Below are 20,115 nucleotides of genomic sequence, written 5' to 3' on the forward strand. Positions count from 1 at the left end.
GAGGCAAAATCAAGAGGCTGCAGGAGAACTTTAAAATATCTGTTAACTGTTTCATAGGGAAAGGACTATATGGAAGAGCAGTTTTTTAATGCCGGCGCAACTGTCTTTTCTACTGCCTATTTCTTCAGTTCTGTCAGTGTTTGCATTATTTATTTTGTGGCCTCTGTTTATAGTTATATCTCCTTAATGAACTGACCTTTTATCAATATATACTGTTCTTGTGTCTTTTACAACAGTTTTTGCCTTACGGTCTATTTTCTCTGATATTGTATAGCCACCTAGCTCTCTCTTTTGGTTATCCTTTACGTGGAATATGTATTTCTGGTTGTTTACTTTTAACTAATTTGTTTCCTTGGATCCAAAGTAAGTCTCTTTAGGCAGCATATAGTTGGGTCCTGTATACTTATTCATTCTGCAAATCTTTGCCTTTTGACTGGGTAATTTAAATGGCCACGGTACTGGTCCATGGGCCATTTGGTACCGGTCCGCAGAGAAAGAATAAATAACTTACATTATTTCTGTTTTATTTATATTTAAGCCTGAACGATGTTTAATTTTTTTAAAATGACTAGATTTCCTCTGTTACATCCATCTAAGACTCACTCTTGATGCTTGTCTTGGCCATGTGATACATTTATCCATCCCACCCTAAAGGCCGGTCTGTGAAAATATTTTCTGACATTAAACCGGTCCGTGGCCCAAAAAAGGTTGGGGACCACTGATTTAAACCATTTCCATTTAAAGTAATCACTGATAAGGAGTGACTTCTGCCATTTTTCTATTTGTTATCTATGTGTCTTACTCATATTTTGTTTCCCATTTTCTACATTACTGTTTGTGTGTTTAATTGATTTTTTTGTAGTATAGCATTTGATTCTCTTCTCATTTTTCCTTTTGTGTATATTTTTAATATATATATTCATTTTTAAAATTGATTTTAGGGAAAGGGAGAGAGAGAGAGAAAGAGAAAGAGAGATTATTAGTTGTTCCTGTAAGAATGAGACAACACTCGAACACCAGATGTGCAGGCTTCATTAGAACAGAAACACCTGCTGGGCACTTCTCGGGGAGAAGGGCACTGGTTACAGACTAGGGGCAAATTTTATAGGGCTTTGGAGAACCTGAGGGGGTACTGAGTCAGAAGTTCTGGTATGTTACCTTTTATAGTTTTACAATTTCAGCTTTCTGGAACTCTTCTGCCTCAGGGGCGATTATCCAGTAAGTAAGGGTGAGGTCAGGCAGCCAGGTGGGACAACAAAAGGGCAGTTGGAATTTTCTGGTAAACTCATGTATCTATCATTTCTAAACTCTGTGGTATGATAAAAAGGAAAAGAGGTGAGGGGAAGGAGAGGGTATGGGGTTCAGGAAGGAGGTTTGTCTCGGACCGGCCATCTCTGGAGCTGCTTCCTGCTGTTATCCCTACTGGGGGCCTCCTGTGTGAACCCCCCTTTGGGGTAGTTGGAGTAGGGGTTGTAAAAGCATTTGATTGTAGGTAATCCTGGAGATTTCTCTCATTCGGACCTGCAGGAACTTGATAAAGAAGGGGGTAAGCATAAATATTAGGCACAGAATTAGGATTGGTCCTATAATTGGTGCTAGCATGGAGAACAAGGGATTTTTCCACCATTGTTCGGAGTAGGGTCCATACCGGCTTGACCACTGAGGATTCGTTCCTGAAGTTTTCGGAGAGAGTTGGTATTTTCCTCGACCAGGACAGACTCGTTGATGTAATAGCAACACTGTTCCTGTAAAAAGAGACAAGTACCGCCTTTCTCAGCTGTTAGTAGATCTAAAGCCCTTCGGTTTTGTAGGGTGACCTGAGGTAGGGAGGTCAGTTGTCTTTGGAGGGAGGCTAGAGAGATAGCTGAATTATCAAGGGCCTGTTCCAGGTCTGCCTTTAGTTGGTTAGTAGTCCTTTGCTATGGCCTAAGGCAGCCCCACCTATCCCTATAGCCGCTATAGAAGTGGCAAGGGCAAGGCCAAGGAGGACTGGGAGGAAGGCAGCCCGTTTATTCCTGTCTTTCCTCAGCTGGACTGAGAATTCTTCCTCTCCATAATATATTAATTGTGGTGCAGTTATTACTGGGACACAAGGGAGGGGGGAAGAGGCGTTTAAGGTTTTCAGAATAGTTCCATTGGGGCTGGTTAGAGAAGTTTGAACCTGAATAGTATTTTTTTGTGTGTGTGTATTTTTCTGAAGCTGGAAACGGGGAGAGACAGTCAGACAGACTCCCACATGCGCCCGACCGGGATCCACCCGGCACGCCCACCAGGGGCAACGCTCTGCCCACCAGGGGGCGATGCTCTGCCCCTCCGGGGTGTCACTCTGCCGCGACCAGAGCCACTCTAGCGCCTGGGGCAGAGGCCAAGGAGCCATCCCCAGCGCCTGGGCCATCTTTGCTCCAATGGAGCCTCGGCTGCAGGAGGGGAAGAGAGAGACAGAGAGGAAGGAGGGGGTGGGGGTGGAGAAGCAAATGGGCGCTTCTCCTATGTGCCCTGGCCGGGAATCGACCCCGGGTCCCCCGCACGCCAGGCCGACGCTCTACCGCTGAGCCAACCGGCCAGGGCCCTGAATAGTATTTTTACATGATAGGGTAGGCCGATTGGTGTAGCAGACATACAAGGTGAGGTCTTTTTGGAAGAGAGGAACTCCAGAGAGAGAAAAAGGGTCTTGAATTTTGGTGGTATTGAGTGGGTATGGTAAAGGAACTGCGGTGATGGGAGACTTGTTTAAAAAGGCACAGAGAAAGCAGCGAGAAGTGTTGTATACAGAAGTGAGGTTGAGAACTTGGATGCCCTGCTTGATGAGTCCTAGCCATGAGAAAGGTCGGGAGTAGGAGTTAGATGCTTGTGTCTTAAGTTTATCCTCATGGGTAAGGATAAAATTAGTGAGTTCTTCGAGAACTTTGGTGGATTTTACCCTGACCCATTTGCGGTAAATTTTGAGGTGCCCGGAAGGGTGGACTTCGGATAGAGCCGGGTAGACCGCGGCCGAGTATCCTATCTCCCAAATTGGATTACATGGACTTTCAGTAGGTATTATTGTCCAAGGGTTAGGGTAATAAATGCGGAGGTACCTATATCTAGCTATTATTGATGAGGGGCCCCAGGGCAACCTCCTGTGGCTGTATATCTTTGGCAGTTTAGGTTTGTCTGCATATGTGGAAAGCAGAGGGCTGGGTTAGAGGTAGGCCGCCTGTTAAAGCAGATTGGAGAGTTTTCATATTTTTTAACTCGATGACGAGAGTGACTCGAGCTTGACAACCTGTCGGAGAGCAATCTGCCGCGCAATAGTGTTAGGCTTGTCCGGCTTTTTGAAAGGCCCCGTAGTTTCCTCAACAAAAAATCTCCAGACATGCTGTTGGCCATAGGATTGGGAGCTAAAAAGTGATATAAGAAATATAAGAGAAAACATAATGTGGGAAGTTAAGCCGACCTGGCACAGAAGTGGGCTCATTCTTCTGGAATAGAGGAGAGCTTGAGGGTTAAGGGTCCTGTAGGGGTGGACAGATAGGATTTAGGAGGTTTGCTAATGTAGGGTTTGATATGAGAAAGGTGAATCCAGTGGGTATCTCCTATTTTAACAGCTGTGGGAGTACTCAGGATGACTGTGTGGGGTCCCGTCCAAACTGGTTGGAGTGGTGTTTTTCCTCGGGTCCTCTTGTATACCTGGTCTCCTGGTAGGAGGGAAAAGTGTGTTTTAGTTGTTGGAAAGGGTTGGGGTAGCAGCTTGTTGACCTCAGTGTGTAGGTTGGCTTGCATGTGAGCCAGGGCAGGAAAGTAGGACCCTATAGCCCAGGGGTCTCCAAACTTTTTACACAGGGGGCCAGTTCACTGTCCCTCAGACCGTTGGAGGGCCAGACTATAAAAAAAAACTATGAACAAATCCCTATGCATACTGCACATATCTTATTTTAAAGTAAAAAAACAAAACGGGAACAAATACAATATTTAAAATAAAGAACAAGTAAATTTAAATCAACAAACTGACCAGTATTTCATTGGGAACTATGCTCCTCTCACTGACCACCAATGAAAGAGGTGCCTCTTCTGGAAGTGCGGTGGGGGCCAGATAAATGGCCTCAGGGGGCCGCATGTGGCCTGCGGGCCGTAGTTTGGGGACCCCTGCTATAGCCGGATCAGAGGGTGTAGGGGACTGGAGTCTAAGACGAAGAGTTTACCATACATAATCTCAAAGGGGCTTAGGTTTAATGGTTTCCTGGGCATAGCTCGAATTCTCATGAGGGCTAAGGGAAGGAGCTGGGGCCAAGGTAGGTGTAGTTCTAGGATGAGTTTTGAGATGATTTCTGAGAACCTGGTTTGCTCGTTTGACCTTCCCTGAGGATTGAGGATGGTATGGAATGTATAACTGTCATTTGAGTACTAGGTAGGAGGAGAGAGATTGGGTGATGTGAGAAATGAAGGCAGGGCCATTATCTGATTGAAGTGTAGAAGGGAGACCAAATCAGGGAATAATGTGCTCAGTTAAGATGGTGGCAACAGTGCCAGCATCTTCCTGTGTAGTGGGGAATGCCTCAGTCCATCCCGAAAAGGTATCTACTACGGTGAGGAGGTATTTGAATCCCTTATGTTTAGGCATATGTGTGAAGTCTGTTTGCCAATTTTGGGCTGGTAGTTGTCCCCGAGCCCGGTGGGCAGGGACAGATTTGGGGTGTATTCCTCCCTGTGACGTGCAAGAGGTACAGATACGACAGGACAAGGTTATGCATTTAAGGGTGGCAGAAATACTGTTGCCCATGAGGAAGGAGGAGGTGTAGATTAGAAGAGGTTGGTAGCCTAAGTGGAAAGACTCGTGTATGGACTATAAGATGGTCTGAGTCTGGGATTGCGGAAGGAGGACTTTACCATCCTTAAGAAACCATTCCTCCTTTTGTGGGAGAGAGTTGTAGTTTTCTCCTTAGTGGAATGAGGAAGTAAATTTGTGAGTCAGGAGACTGGGTTGCAACCTTCCTGGCTACCTGATCGGCTAAGTCATTTCCAATGGATATAGGAGAGGTGCTTATTTGATGTCCCTTGCAATGAATAATGGCTGCTTGCTTGGGAAGTAGAGCTGCATTTAAAAGATTTTGTATGTATGTGTGGTTTTGGAGGGGATCGCCTTTGGTAGTAAGGAATCCACGTTCCCCTCCAAATAGCTGCAGCTGAGTGAAGAATATGATAATATTTTGAGTCCTTGTAAATTTTAGCTGTTTTGTTAGAACTGAGAGTCAGTGCTCTTGTAAGAGCTGTAAGCTCAGCCTGTTGTGAGGTTGTACCCTGTGGTAGGGGCTGAGCCTCGAGGATGAGGTGTTGGTCGGTGATGATTGCATAGCCTGCCTGAGTGGACTGTTGTCGGGTCTTAAGTGCGCTCCCGTCAATGAAGAGGGAGAGGTCTGGAATGGGAAGAAGTGTAGAAGAGAGGTGAGGGAAGGGGGTAGCAAAACGTGTGAGAGTTTCAATGCAACAATGAGCTGGGGGTGAGGAGGAGGTAGGGAAGAGTGTAGCCGGATTTAGACTAGAACAGGGCTGGGAAGAAAATTCGGGATTTTCAAGAAAAATGATATGAACTTGTAATCAAGAGGGTGATAAATGGGCTAAGGCCTTATGAGTAACAAGGTCCTGTAGGTTATGGGGAGACCTGATGATGACCTTTTGTCCTAATGAGAGCTTTTTGCTCTCAAGGGCTAACAGGACCGCAGCTGCCAGAGCTCTGAAGCAGGGTAGCGTGTCCATCCCTTGCAAGTGGGGTCTAGCTGTTTAGAGAGAAAAGCGACTGGTGCGAAGGAGGGTCCCTTTTGATGTCCAAGGACCCCAAGGGCAAGCCCTTGTTTTTCTGTAACATAGAGTATGAATTCTGAGTTTTTAAGCCTGGGAGGTGTAGGGCAGGTGCTTGGAGGAGAGCCTGTTGGAGTTTGGTGAAGGGTGTTTGTATTGGAAATTTAGGATCTAGGGGTTTGGTGAGGTCCCCTTTAGTGGCCTCATAGAGAGGTTTCGCTAACAGACTGCAATTAGGGATCCATGATCTGAGGAAACCGCAATTCCGAGAAAGGAGAGAAACTCCTCTTTGGTAAAGGGTGTTGGTATGGAGGATATTAGATGTTTCCTATCAGTGGTGATGGCCTTTTGTCCTGCAAAAGGTCATCTGCAGTCCTAAATATGTGGCCTGTGATAAGGAGAGCTGCACCTTAGTAGGAGCTACCCAGTAGCCCAAATGAGCTAAGAAATTGAGTAGTTGAATGGTGCCTTGACTGGGAAGTCTCTAAGGATGGACTGCAGAGAAGGAGGTCATCAACATATTGTAAGATGCTGCTCTGGGACAGAGTTAGTGATTTGAGGTCAGTAGCTAATGCCTGTCCAAAAAAGTGGGGACTGTCCCAGAAGCCCTGAGGTAGGACCGTCCAGGTTAGTTTTTGTGAATGTCAAGTGTCTGGATAAGTCCAGGTAAATGCGAAGAGGTTTTGACAATTTGGGTGTAAGGGAATAGTAAAAAAGGCATCCTTAAGGTCTAATACTGTAAAGTGTGTATTGGCGGGTATGTAGATAGGATAGTGTAGGGGTTAGGGACTACGGGAGTGGTGGGAAGAACTGCCGAGTTAATGGCTCGTAAGTCTTGCACTAGCCTGTAAGTGCCATTGGGTTTAACCACTGGAAGAATAGGAGTGTTGTATGGCGAACTGGTAGGGATAAGAAGTCCTGCATTAAGAAATTTAGTAATAAGTGGTTTTAGTCCTAGGAGGTGTTTGTGGGAAATGGGATATTGGGGTACGTTAGGAAAGAGGGAGGGATCCTTGAGGGAAATCTGGACGGGGATATGATGTCTAGTTATGGACGGGTGTTGAATGTTCCAAACTGACGGGTTTACCAGAGAGGAAGGAAGGGGAGAAGGAAACGGGGAGTTGGTATGTTGGGGTGATGAACCACTGGCCAGCAAAAGGAGAATATTGGAAGTTTGTTGTAATGTTTGAGTAGAATTAAATCGAAATAATTGGAGTGTAGTATTGAATTTAGTTAGGATGTCCCGTCCTAGTAGCGGAGTGGGACATTGTGTAATCACTAGGAACTGATGTGTGAATGATGTCTGATCTAGTATACAAGTAAGTGGTGGAGTTATAAGAGGGCTAGTGCGTACACCTGAGACCCCAACTATGAAAGTATTAGATGGACTCAGGTCCTCCAAATTCAGGGAGGATGGAGTAGGTGGCCCCGGTGTCAATGAGGAAGGAGATAACCTTACCCGCTACACGAAGTATTGCCCTGGGCTCACTGTTGGTGCTGTGTACCGGGGCTGGTGTCCCAGGGCCTCTTCAATCCTCCGTTGCCAGGCCTAAGAAGTCAGTTACTGACTGGGTATTAGCGGGGAGGTTTGACCCAATCCCTCTTTGGTGACTGGGGCAATCGACTCCCCAGTGCCCCTCCTGACGGCAATGTGGACAAGGTCCTGGTGGAGGACGGGGACTAGGGCATTGGTTAGCCCAGTGTCCTGGTTGCTTACACTGGTAGCAAGGGCCTGGATTTAGAAGACTGACCCCAGAAGGGTCTGGCCTTTGAGCCCCTAGTAGGGTTCCCTTGCAGGGCCTTTGCTAGCATTAGGTAATTCTCCTGTTGATGCCTTTGTTGTTCCTCCTTCTCTGTGTCCTCCTGATTATTGAAGACCTTGGAAAGCTAGATTTAAAAGGTCCTTTTGGGGAGTGTCAGGCCCTTCTCAAGCTTCTTAAGCTTGCGCCTGATGTCTGGAGCAGATTGAGATAAAGTGGGAGTGTAGGAGTGTGGTCCCTGCTGGAGTTGTTGGATCAGGCGAGTGTACCTTTGGAAGGCCTGTGAAAGGCGTTCTAGGAATTTTCCAGGGTTCTCTTGAGGCCTTTGAATGATTTCCTTAATTTTGTCATAATTAACAGCCTTATTGGCAAGTTTGCTGAGGGCCTGTTGTAGGTAATCAATCATTTGATCCCTTAATTTTTGATCGGCATGATTGACCTGATAATGCCAATTGGGATCGTCCGAGGGAACTGCTAGACGACCCATGGGGAAGTTGTTGTTCCTACCGTTTGCCTCATCTGCAATTTGTTGGGCAGTGGTCCCTATACGATCCTTGACACTGGCCGACAGAGAGGAGGTGAGAGTAATGCTTAAATCGTGCCAGGTTAAATCATAGGAGTGGGTAAGGTATTTGAATTCTTTTATGTAAGTGTCCGAGTCTGAGGAGAATGACCCTAGGCGACGCTCAATTTGGGCAAGGTCAGAGAGGGAGATTCCCTCGGCTCCTGCAACTTCTCGGAGAGGGTACATGCCTGGCTGGGGTGGCTTATGTGGGTGTAGGTGAGGGGGAGAAACTGGAGGAGTACTGTGGGAGGGGGGAGAGGGGTATTTTATGGTGATTTTGTCTGATAAGGTGGAGTGGTGGTTGGAGAGGGAGATGGAGAAGCAGGTGCGGAAGGGATAGCAGAGTGGTCTTGAGGGTCAAAGGTATCAGATGGAGAGTTAGAGAGAGGAGAGTGAGTAGATTGTGAGGAAGAAGTTCTGGCCGAAAAACTTGAGAGGTAGAACATGAAGAGCAAAGAGAAGGTCTAGATTGGAGATAGAAGAAGGCCCGCATGTAAGGGATTTCAGAAGCCTTTCCCATCCAGTAGCAAAAAATATCTAGATCTCTCAGTATGTTGAGATCAAAGGTCCCGTTTTCAGGCCAATGGAAGTCATTGTCAAGCCTATAGTGAGGCCAGGCTGTGTTGCAAAGGAAAATGAATTTCTTTGGCTTGAGGTCAGAGAGACCTAATTTAGTAAGATTTTTAGAAGACAGCTCAGTGGGGTTTGGTCAGACGGCTTTGACTCTGAAGAGCCCATTGTGGAGATCAGTGATCTAGAGAGGGTGTCCCCGCCTCCAATCACAATCTCAAAGGAGAAAGCTCTCCTGGGAATGTAGAGTCGTCCTACTTAGGGGTCGTCACCGCCCAAGAAGGAGCTCCAAGAGAATGTGGGGGGATTTGGCTAAGCGCTTAGACTTTTGGAATGTGCTGTCTCCTGAGACAGAAAAATGGCATACCCCTCAAAATGTGAGGCTCATCGGAGAAAGCCGTCTGATGATGGGTTAGGGATTTATGGGTCGAATTAAAGCCAACCGGGAGAGGGAAGGGGGAAACTCCTTACCTTTCTCTGGTCCGGCAGGGGTTCGGGACAGGGACAACTCGCTGGCCAACCTACTAATACATCCAAACAGAATCAGGGAGTAAGCCCAGGATGAGCTGCTGTTACCTACTGCTTCCTTGGTTGTAAGTTTGGGACGGCGAAGAGGGATCATCCAGGCAGTTAGTACCCTATCCCGGATTTCGGCACCAGATGTAAGAATGAGACAGCGCTCGAACACCAGATGTGCAGGCTTTATTAGCGAAGAAAGACCTGCTGGGCACTTCTTCCGGGAGAAGGGCACCGGTTACAGATTAGAGGTGAATTTTATAGTACTTTGGAGAGCCTGAGGGAGTACTGAGTCAAAAGGTCTGCTATGTTCCCTTTTACGGTTTTAGGATTTCAGCTTTCTGGAATGCTCCGTCTTGGGGCAGGGTGACCAGCTTCCTGGAACTCTTCTGCCTCAGGGGCGATTATCCAGTATGTAAGGGTGAAGTCAGGCAGCCAGGTGGGACAACAAAAGGGCAGTTGGAATTTTCTGGTAAATTCATATATCTATCAGTTCCACTTATTTATGCATCCATTGGTTGATTCTTGTATGTGCCCTGACAGGGAATTGAATGATGCTCTATTTTTGACACTTTCTTTGTGACTGCTGTGCTGATTACAATTGAAATTGAGATATATTTTGAAGGTATAGTTGATACAGTTAATGGATTGGATGATACACATGATTTAAGGAAGTCAAAGATAACAGCATGATGAATAGAACAATAGAGAAGTCATTTACTGGGAAGGAGGTATCTATAGGAGTAGCTGGTCAGATGAGGGGATGGAAGAGAGATCAGGAGTTCAGATTTGGTCATGTTACATTTAAGATGCCTATAAGGCATTTAAGTGGAATCAGCAAGTTGATAGTTAGGTATACAAATCTGGAATTTAGTAGAGATTCTGGCTAGAGACAGGAATTTGAGTTATGGACATGTGGATTATATGTAATTCCTGAGATCATTAAGGAAGTGAGTATAGATTGAGAAATGAAGTCTCCTTAGAACTAAGCCCTGGGGCACAATAATACTGAGTATTTTGTGAAGAAAAAGGGAACTAACAAAAGATAACTAAATGGAGTGGTCTGTGTGTATTTTCTATATTGGTGATAAATTATAATATTTCTTGGGAAAGGATAAATTACATATCCTTGGGATTCTGCATAAATTATAATATTTTGAGAGATTCTGCATATATCTGTTTTCCTTCCAGTTATATCTAAATGAGGGTAGTGATTCTAAATTTGTTTTTAGAGACAGTTTAATATAAAATTAAAAGTAGATACATATTGGATATTCTTAAATACAGGGGGGGCAAAGGTACGTGTACAGTTGTAGGTGCACGAAAGTTTATTCTTGTATTATTATTTATTAACTATTATTTTCCATACAAACAACTTGTAAGCTTATTTTTGCCTCATCCTGTAGAAACAAATGTGACAGGTGAGGTCATTATTTTTTAATTGAATTTATTGGGGTTACACTGGTTACCATAATTATACAGGTTTCAGTCGCCCAATTCTATAACATCTCTGTACATGAATCTGTTAAGTATAATTCTCCCCACCCTATATGATCCCACTTTTGCATTATTTTATCTAGTTTATCTAGTTTTTATTTCCTGTAGTCATTAAATTTATGGTCTTTTTTTTCTTACTCTGCTTAGAATTAAATAATATTCTCTTAGCTTTGGTACTTTGTGATTCAGAATTATGTTATTCAATGTGGAGTAAATATGAGTCATGTAGACAGAATTGGACTAGATATACCCCTAAATATGCTTCTTTAAAGAAAAAGAAAACAACTAGAGCAGCGGTTCTCAACCTGGCGACCCCTGTGTTTTGGTCGTTCGACCCCCGCCGGGGTCGCGACCCACAGGTTGAGAACCACTGCTGAACTAGAGAAATAGTCTGTACAGACTAATAGCTGAAAAACATCAATCAGTAAGAATAAAAGACTCATTCTTTTTCTCAACTAGGCACCTTACCCCAGTGGAGTCTAAAGGTGCTCTGGAATAGGGGAAAGGGCAATAAGAAAGCTTGTTGTTTCTTCCTTAGCCTCGGTACCTAGCTTGATTGAATTGCCAGCTCTCCCATTTAAACACCTTGAACCCAGTAAACCTGAATTAATGTGGATTGAGTTGTTAAATTCAATTTTATTGTCCCTACTCCAAAATTCTCCTTTTCCCCTATCTTCAGCTCTAGCTTTTGAGACTTTATAAATGATTTTTCTTCACTCTTTTGTATACAAATAATTTCCATCAATAACTTTGTACATTTTTCTTCCTTATTTGGTCTAAGTTAAAAAAGAGAAAGAAGAGGCTAGCATAGGGGAGTTTCTGGGTTGTTGTTGCTTACTTCTTTTGCTCTGCTTTGCAAAAGAAGTAAGCAACTTCAGTTTTATTAAAAATTAACAGAAAAATTAAACAGGCCTGACTGCCTGATACAGAGAGAGAACCCACTGTTCTCTCTGACCTAGATTATACCAACAGCCTTCTAACTGGTCTTCCTGTTTCCACCCTTGATCCCTTATTGCTAATTACAACATGACAGCCATCATGACACTGCTCTGCTCAAAACCCTGTAATAGCTCTCCGTTTGATTCACAATGAAGGTCACATTTCTTACATTAGCCTCTAGGCCTCTGCTTACTGTAGCCCCATTACCTCTCTCACCTCTCCTCCCACTTGCTTTCTATGATCTGGCCACACTAGCCGCCTTGCCAGTCTCATTTCCTCATTAGAGACTTTGTTTTACTTGATCCCCTTGCATGGCATATGTTCTCCCCTTGGATATTTCTTTGACTAATTCTCTCATCTCTATTTAACCTTGCTTCAAATCTCAGCTCCTCAATAAAGTCTGCATTGGACTGTTTTACCCTGCCCATGCACACTCCCAAACTCTTGATTCTATTTCTGTTACTGTTTTAATTATGAGGCTTGATTGTACTCTGGGAATGACTTAACCCCCAAATCTCAGTGCTCCAACAAAACTTATTTCTCATTTGTGCTGCAAATTCATTATGGGTTAGCAAACAGCTCTGTTTTACTTAGAATCTCAAGAACACAGGCTGATGGAAGTTTGTCCATCTTGTGATGCATCTCCTGGTTCCGTTGTGATGCACGTGGATTCTAGGATCACATCTGTAGGGAAAAGAGTTCATACACTGATTGAAAGTGGCATAAGTCACATCTTCCCTGCTCACTGGCCAAAAGTAGTCACTTGGTTCCCAATCTAACTTCAGGTGAACCTTAAAATGTCGGAGGAGCATAAAGAATATTTGATGAACATTTAATGTTTCCTCTGTAAGGTATTTTTTCCCCTCCGAGGAAGAAGGAAGGGGCTGGAGCCATGAAGTGGGGAATAATAAAAGGCTTTATTGAGTACAGAGCGCTTCACACCCGATGAGGTTCCCTGGCCCTGGGGACAGAGAGGCCAGGGAAGTCGCACGGAGTGACCCACGTGAGGGATATTTAAAGAGTCCCGTCTAGGGTGGTCAAGCTAATATGACGTGGTGAAATCTCACTGGCTGATGGACAATTGCTTTTTTCCCAAGGAATCCTGGGAAGTTTCTTTTGATGCGCTTGGCTGTGGGTGGTTCTAGCTAAGTTCCTGGGCCTGGGTTCCTCACGTGACTGTCCCATTACTGACCACCCCACATCTTCTTTTATTTCTCCATAGTACTTACTATGTTCGTAAAATTTATATATCATGTATGTATATATATTACATATTTTTATGTGTACTATTTAGTACCTTCCCCACAGCAAGAATGTAAGGTTATTCTGCTGAATTATCGGCGTTCATGCTGTCTGTCACCACTTCAACCAAATAAGTAGAGACAATGATTGACTCCTTATGGGCACTTTATTCAGAAGGCCAGCAATCTGAGGAGGTGGGAGTTATATATCCTTCCAGGTGTCTCAACCTCCTGTCTTGAGCAACCTTTTTATAAGGGAAGGAAAGGGGTATGTAAGGGTTTTGGAATTTCAAGGGATAGTTAATTACATCATGGTCAAACTGAATTGGATCACAGTCAGGGGGTGTTCATCCTTGGAGCACAAGGGATATTTGCAGATCTCCTGGGGCACAAAAGTGGATTACTTGCAGTCCCTGGGGCACAAAGGTAGATTGCTTGCAGATCTGGTTAAGTCCTGTAGGCCCATTCATGTATCCTAGTTCCTGGAACAAAGCTTTTACTTTCTTTTATTAATATTTAGAGACAGAGAGACAGACTCCCACATGTGCCCGATCGGGATCCACCCACCCAGCCCCCTACAGGACGATGCTCTGCCCATCTGGGGCTGCTGCACTATTGCTCAGCAACCAAGCTATTTCAGTGCCTGAGGTGAGGCCATGGAGCTATCCTTAGCAGCCGGGGCCAACTTGCTCCTATCTAGCCATGGCTGCAGAAGGGGTAGAGAGAGAGAATGAGAGTGAGGATAAGGGATGGAGAAGCAGACGGTTTCTTCTCCTATGTGCCCTGACTGGGGATTGATCCTTGGACATCAACACACTGGGCCGACATTGTACTACTGTGCTAACTTGCCAGGGCCAAAGCTTTTACTTTTGCTAACCATTAAGCTTATTGACTATAACTAAAGCCACTCAAGCTAAAAAATTTTTTTTAATTTAATTTTTATTTATTTATTTTTACAGAGACAGAGAGTGAGTCAGAGAGAGGGATAAACAGGGACAGACAGACAGGAACAGAGAGAGATGAGAAGCATCAATCATTAGTTTTTCATTGCACGTTGCAACACCTTAGTTGTTCATTGATTGCTTTCTCATACGTGCCTTGACCGTGGGCCTTCAGCAGACCGAGTAACCCCTTGCTGGAGCCAGTGACCTTGGGTTCAAGCTGGTGGGCTTTTTTTGCTTAAACCCAGATGAGCCCGCGCTCAAGCTGGCGACCTCAGAGTCTCGAACCTGGGTCGTCTGCATCCCAGTCCGACGCTCTATCCACTGCGCCACTGCCTGGTCAGGCTCAAGCTAAAATTTTAACTCTTGAGTTCCCCATATCACTACTAGAAAACAACACTACTTACAATGTCTTGTACACAGCCATTGCTTATGGTGTTCCTGATGTTTGTAGTATCCTCCACCTTTTTGTCCTGTACTTATTCCTTCTTTTCTCTAAAGACTAACTCCACTTATCTTTCAGGGCATCCTGAATCTTGCTTAATCTGGGAGGCTGTGTTAGCATCCTTAAACTAAGTTAAATCCCCATTCCTTTTAGTATACTCCTCATTATATAGTTACATTTTGTTTGCGCCATTAACCAAGTTCCTCATGAACATGGGAAAATAGCTGGAAAACTAGGTACAGCTTAGAAAAGAAACTATGAGGATCTGAACAAGGGCAGTATTAGTATGATGGAGAAGAGATGACAGGATCAAGAAATATTTAGAAGGTAAAATCAGCCAAACTTGGTTATTGGTTGCATACGAGGGATGAGAAAGGAGTCAAAGATAATTTATGTTTATCATTTAGATCAGGGGTCTCAAACTCGCGGCCCGCCGAACAATTTTGTGCGGCCTGCAGACTAATCCACGAAGTTCAAAATATTTTGGATAAAATTAAGTAAGCCTAGGGGCCTACTTGTATTTTTCATTTCTCTAGCATCCTAGCTAGATATTAGCTTAGTTAACAGCAGTTGTGATGCGAACTACAGTTTCTGGTCGTTTTGTGACACTGAGTAAACTGCATGTACGATTGTGCTTGTTGTACTGATTTTTTTTTGTTTTCAACTGCAGTGAGAAAAGTGTTGCGTAACAGTTGCCTTTTGTAGACCTAGTGCAGCCCGCCAAACGGCTGTGATCTTGCTCTGCGGCCCACATGCTGAGTTGAGTTTGAGACCCCTGATTTAGATTGTTGTATTATGATGTTTTGGAATGAAATAGGGGATGTGAGAGGATTGGCTAGAAGGATGAGTTCAACTTGAGGTATTGTTAGTTTAAGTCTATAGAGATCTTGAGGTGGTTGTGGGGAAAGTGTGGTAAGTAAAGGTTAAAAAATAAGATAAAGTGAGGCTGCAAATAACTACTAAGGCAGTGGTTCTCAACCTTTCTAATGCCGTGACCCCGCAATACAGTTCCTCATGTTGCGGTGACCCCAAACCAAAAAATAATTTTGGTGGCTACTTCATAACTGTAATTTTGCTACAGTTATGATTCGGAATGTAAATACCTGATGTGCATTATGTATTTTCCGATGGCTTTAGGCGACCCTGCTGGGGTCGTGACCCACGGGTTGAGAACGGCTGTACTAAGGGATGAGTTCTTATTTATACCAAAGTTTAAGGAACAAGCAGCAGATAACACTCTTGTGGGAAACAGGAAAAAATAGATGGATGAAAGGGAACCAGGAGAGTGTGATGTTATAAAAATCAGGGGAGTGGTGGGCCATGTTAAGTGCAGTAGAAAAGTCAAATGAAAATAACTGTGTACTAAATCTTTGCCTTATTCTTACAACCCTATTCACCTTCCTTTTTTCAGCACCACTTTTTGTTGAACTACCTTGGCTTCAAATTCTTGAGAAATATGAAGTGAGGTACAAACTGCCTCAAATATGTCCCCCTTTTCTTTAGAAATTTACCACTGCGCCTGTCCACCCTTTCTTTCTCTAATGTCAGAAGATTCAAAGCCAACTCATAAACTGATGCCAATGATACCAAGACTTACCTACATTTTGTTTTTCTTTTTCATGGCCTACTGCTCCCAGTATTCCACCAAAATTTTTTTCAATAAGGTTACCATTTGAAATTTTAGTGGTGGAGCAGAAGTGGAAAACAAATTACAAGGTGTTAGATATTGAATACAAAATGGGGAAATATCAATAAGAATTGCGGATAGTGGGTACTAATGGAAGTGAGAGGAAGGTAATGCTCTGTGTGCCTCCCCAGGGAAGTGAAGACCCAGATTCATGTACTATTCCAGGGGAACTTTCATTTCGTAGCCATATTAAAAGTATGTTTTCTACCTGTTTTGTTTTTTTCCTCTGTAGCATGCGGGTGATTGAATCTTTACTGTAGAAGAAAAATGGGGCAGTTCCCACAATCAAGAGTGTGGAAACATAAGAGTTCATTCACTTGTTCATTTCATGTAAAAGTATTTCTTGAATGTCTGCTGTGGGCCATGTTTAGGGTTAGTGCTGGGACTGCATTGGGGAATAAAAGCCATAGCTCTTGGGGTTTTGGCGGGAATTTTACAGTGATTTGTTTTTAATTTGCTTATTTCTAGTAAGCCTAATTATTTAATTTTACCTTCTTTCCCCTTTAGTATCCTCTTATATATGGACTGATTCTTATTCCCTGCTGGAGTTCCCTAGTTTGCCTAAGTAGAATTTACATGGGCATGCACTCCATTCTGGTAAGAAAACTGTTGTGTTTATAGTGCTTTTTTTCCCTGAAAGTAACAGGCAATTTAATAATTTTTAATCATTTGTAAACTTACATGAAACCTAAATGAGATGTATTTTGCAAAAATGTCAACATGATACTTTGTAAAGTTTTAACATACTAATCGTGTAGTTCATAAAAAGTGTTGTCAGCATCCCAGTAACCAGGTGTTATGCTCTGAATAACACTGCTCCCTTCTTTCAGTCTCGGTTTTATTTTTCTTCTCACTCTTCCATGCCTCTTTTAACAGTGAGTCAAAACCCAAATGTGAACACAGAAACCAGGGAGAGCTCTACTGATTAAAGAAGACCCATTAACCAGAAACTGAAAAGCACTTAAACTATTTTGATACCTCTTATACTTACATATTAAACTCGAGTTTTCTTCTCTTTCCCAACAGTGTTTTTGGGCTCATAGAAGATGTTTTATTTTAAGAAAGCAGCAATTCCACTTCAAAAGCAGCAACAGAGGGACCGTGCTTTCTTTCAGCTACATCTCACTTCCCTTCCTCTATCCCTATTGACATTCCCTTAGTCATCTCTAACCAGATTACTGCAACAGCTTCTTCATAGGTAGTCCTCTTTCCGGTCTGACACCGTTCCATGCTGAGTTCAGTCTCTCATTATAGTATACTTCTCACAACAAACTATGATGCCATGCTGAATGACTTTACATTTCCTCAAACGCAAAGGGTGTTTCTTACCTCCATACCTTTAGTATTGCTGTAACCTCTGCATGAAATGCCCTTTACTTGTCTTAGCCTACCTAACCTATCCATTCTTCAAGATTAAAAAAAGTCCTTCTCTCCTAAAAGCCTTATCTTTCCCACCTTTCCTTCCTTAAAACTGGGTAACCCTTCTCCCAGAGCCCCCCCCCTTTTTAATATGAAAGTGGGGGTGTCCCTCGCAGACCTGCTGAATCAGCAGGGGGAGAGAGAGAGAGACAGAGACAGAGAGACAGGAACATCCATCTGTTCCGGTATGTGCCCTGACCCGGGATCAAACCAACAACCTCTGTGCTTCAGGATGATCCTCTGAACCGGCTATCTGGCCAGGGCTCCCAGAGCCTTTTGAGCATAATTCTGGCATAGCACTTATCCTAAACTAAAAATGCTTTTTTTTCTTATCTGGAACCCTCCACTAGACAATAAATAACATGAAAAAAGTAACTATGTTTTCTCTCTCTATCCCTTGCATCTAATGTGATGTCTCTTAAGACATTCTGTGAACACATTATATATTATATTATAGGTAAAAGGTCAGAAAAAAGGTAGAGATATATGAGCTAATTCACAGATTCCAAATTTTCTAATGAATTACATTGGATTTTTCTTGTCCTTAACAACTTTCTCTTTTAGAATTTTCTACTCATAAAAACATCTCGTTAGCTTTTGTCATTGCTGTGGGAATACAGGCTTCCTATTTCTTACTTAGATTGTTTGCTTTCAGCAACTACCACTTCACTAGTAAACTTTCAGAGGTCCCAAATATGACTTTAATAAGCAAATTATTTGTTTGACTTTTTATAATTATTTATATTAATACAAGTGAATTTATATACAATTCTTTTGTATTAATCTCTAGTAACTTTATAATGAGGCTAAGAATCACAGTCCTATATCAAATATAATATTTGTCACAAGAAAATGTTTTTTTATCCATTTCTGTGCCCTGTTAGAGTTACTCCCTTCTACTACCAGAAGTTAGCAATATTGCCTGACCGGTGGTGGCACAGTGGATACAGCATTGAGCTGGGACTCAGAGGGCCCTGGTTCAAAACCCTGAGGTCACTGATTTGAGTGCAACATCATCAATGTGATCCCAAGGTCAAGATTGCTGCCTTACCTTGACCAGGCAGTGGCGCAGTGGATAGAGTGTTGGACTGGGATGCGGAGGACCCAGGTTCAAGACCCCAAGCTCACCAGCTTGAGCCCAAGGTCGCTGGTTCGAGCAAGAGGTTACTCGGTCTGCTGAAGGTCCGCGGTCAAGTCACATATGAGAAAGCAATCAATGTACAACAAAGGTGTCGCAACAAAAAACTGATAATTGATGCTTCTCATCTCTCTCCGTTCCTGTCTGTCCCTGTCTATTCCTTTCTCTGACTCTTTCTCTGTCCCTTTAAAAAGAAAAAAAGAGAGAGAGAGAGATTGCTGCCTTCAAGGATGTGGGCTTGAGCCCCCATCAAGGCACATTGAAAAGCAATCAGTGAACAACTAAAGTGAAGCAACTATGAGATGATGCTTTTCATCTCTCCTCCCTCTCACTCTCCCTTCCTCTCTCTCACTCTCTCTCTGTCTCTCATCAAAAAAATGTTAGCAATATTACTTTAAAAAACTTTCAGCCTGACCGGGCAGTGGCGCAGTGGATAGAGTGTCTGACTGGGATGCGGAGGACCCAGGTTTGAGACCCCAAAGTAGCCAGCTTGAGCATGGGCTCATCTGGTTTGAGCAAGGCTCATCAGCTTGAGCCCAAGGTCACTGGCTTGAGCAAAGGGTCACTCAGTCTGCTGTAGCCCCCCCCCCCCCACCGCCCTGTCAAGGCCCATATGAGAAAGCAATCAATGAATAGCTAAGGTGCTACAATGAAGAACTGATGCATCTCTCTCCCTTCCTGTCTGTCCCTCTCTCTGACTCTCTCTGTCACAAAATAAATAAATAAATAAAATTAAAATGCTTTTTAAAAATTATAAAAAAAAACAACTTTCAAATGGTTATGCATATTTGAGTAATAAAAAAAAGAATCCTTGATATTTCTTGAAGGAAACGATATGAAATAATTTTATCTATATCTAGCTTCATTATCATCATACAAGAAGTAATAAGAATCGGATTATAGTTAATATATAATCTCAAAGATGCTGCTCTTAAAACAAAAAGAAATATTTAGTGGATGTAGTGGATTGGTCAAATATTCAAGCTGAGTTTAGTTCATTCAAGCTGAGAGGGAGGGAAAGAGAAGCAGATAGTTGCTTCTCCTGTGTGCCCAGACTGACCAGGAATCAAACCTGGGACATCTATACCCCTGGCCGACACTCTATCCACTGAGCCACCGGCCAGGGCCTTGAACTGTTTTCTTAATCATAGTTTGTTTCTTCACTGTTTATTGTGAAGTTGGTATGGAACTATAGGCAGAGTGTACCCTAGAAGTTGCTAATAGGTGCTTAGATACCATATTATCTAAGCAGGTATCTTCATTAAGAAGAGAATTCTAATGTGTTCTAAATAATTTATAATGAACACTTTATTCAGTATTTACCATATGCTTTGTTATCATTGCAACACGGAGAGTAACAGCTTTATTTATTTTTAGTATACACCTACTTTCCTAAATTGGTTTTCTTTATCCCTAGGAAAGTAGAGGAAAGTTACTACATCCATTTTCTTCCTGTATTTGTTATCAAACCTAGCTCTCAAAATTTAATTTATTTAAACACAAGCTATTTTCAAGTTACTAGACTGAATACTTGTCAAATTACTTTTGTTTCTATATTAATAAAATTATGAATATGTTGTAATTACATCTACCCATAATTATACTAAAAGTTTGTATGTCTA

General features: G+C 43.0%; 1 protein-coding gene across 2 annotated transcripts in view; it reads left to right on the plus strand.

Moving 5' to 3' along the window:
* SGPP1 (sphingosine-1-phosphate phosphatase 1) overlaps positions 1 to 20,115 on the plus strand; it is a 56,474-nt gene that overhangs the window by 23,617 nt on the left and 12,742 nt on the right. The window contains exon 2 of one of the 2 annotated variants that reach the window (XM_066342800.1): positions 16,444 to 16,533. The exons of the other annotated variant lie outside the window; for it this stretch is intronic. Within the exon in view, the coding sequence (XP_066198897.1) occupies positions 16,444 to 16,533 (90 nt within the window). The remainder of the gene's footprint in view (positions 1 to 16,443; positions 16,534 to 20,115) is intronic. 2 annotated transcript variants of the gene reach the window in all.

The sequence above is a fragment of the Saccopteryx leptura genome, chromosome 6, assembly GCF_036850995.1.
Source record: "Saccopteryx leptura isolate mSacLep1 chromosome 6, mSacLep1_pri_phased_curated, whole genome shotgun sequence".
Taxonomy (NCBI): domain Eukaryota; kingdom Metazoa; phylum Chordata; class Mammalia; order Chiroptera; family Emballonuridae; genus Saccopteryx; species Saccopteryx leptura.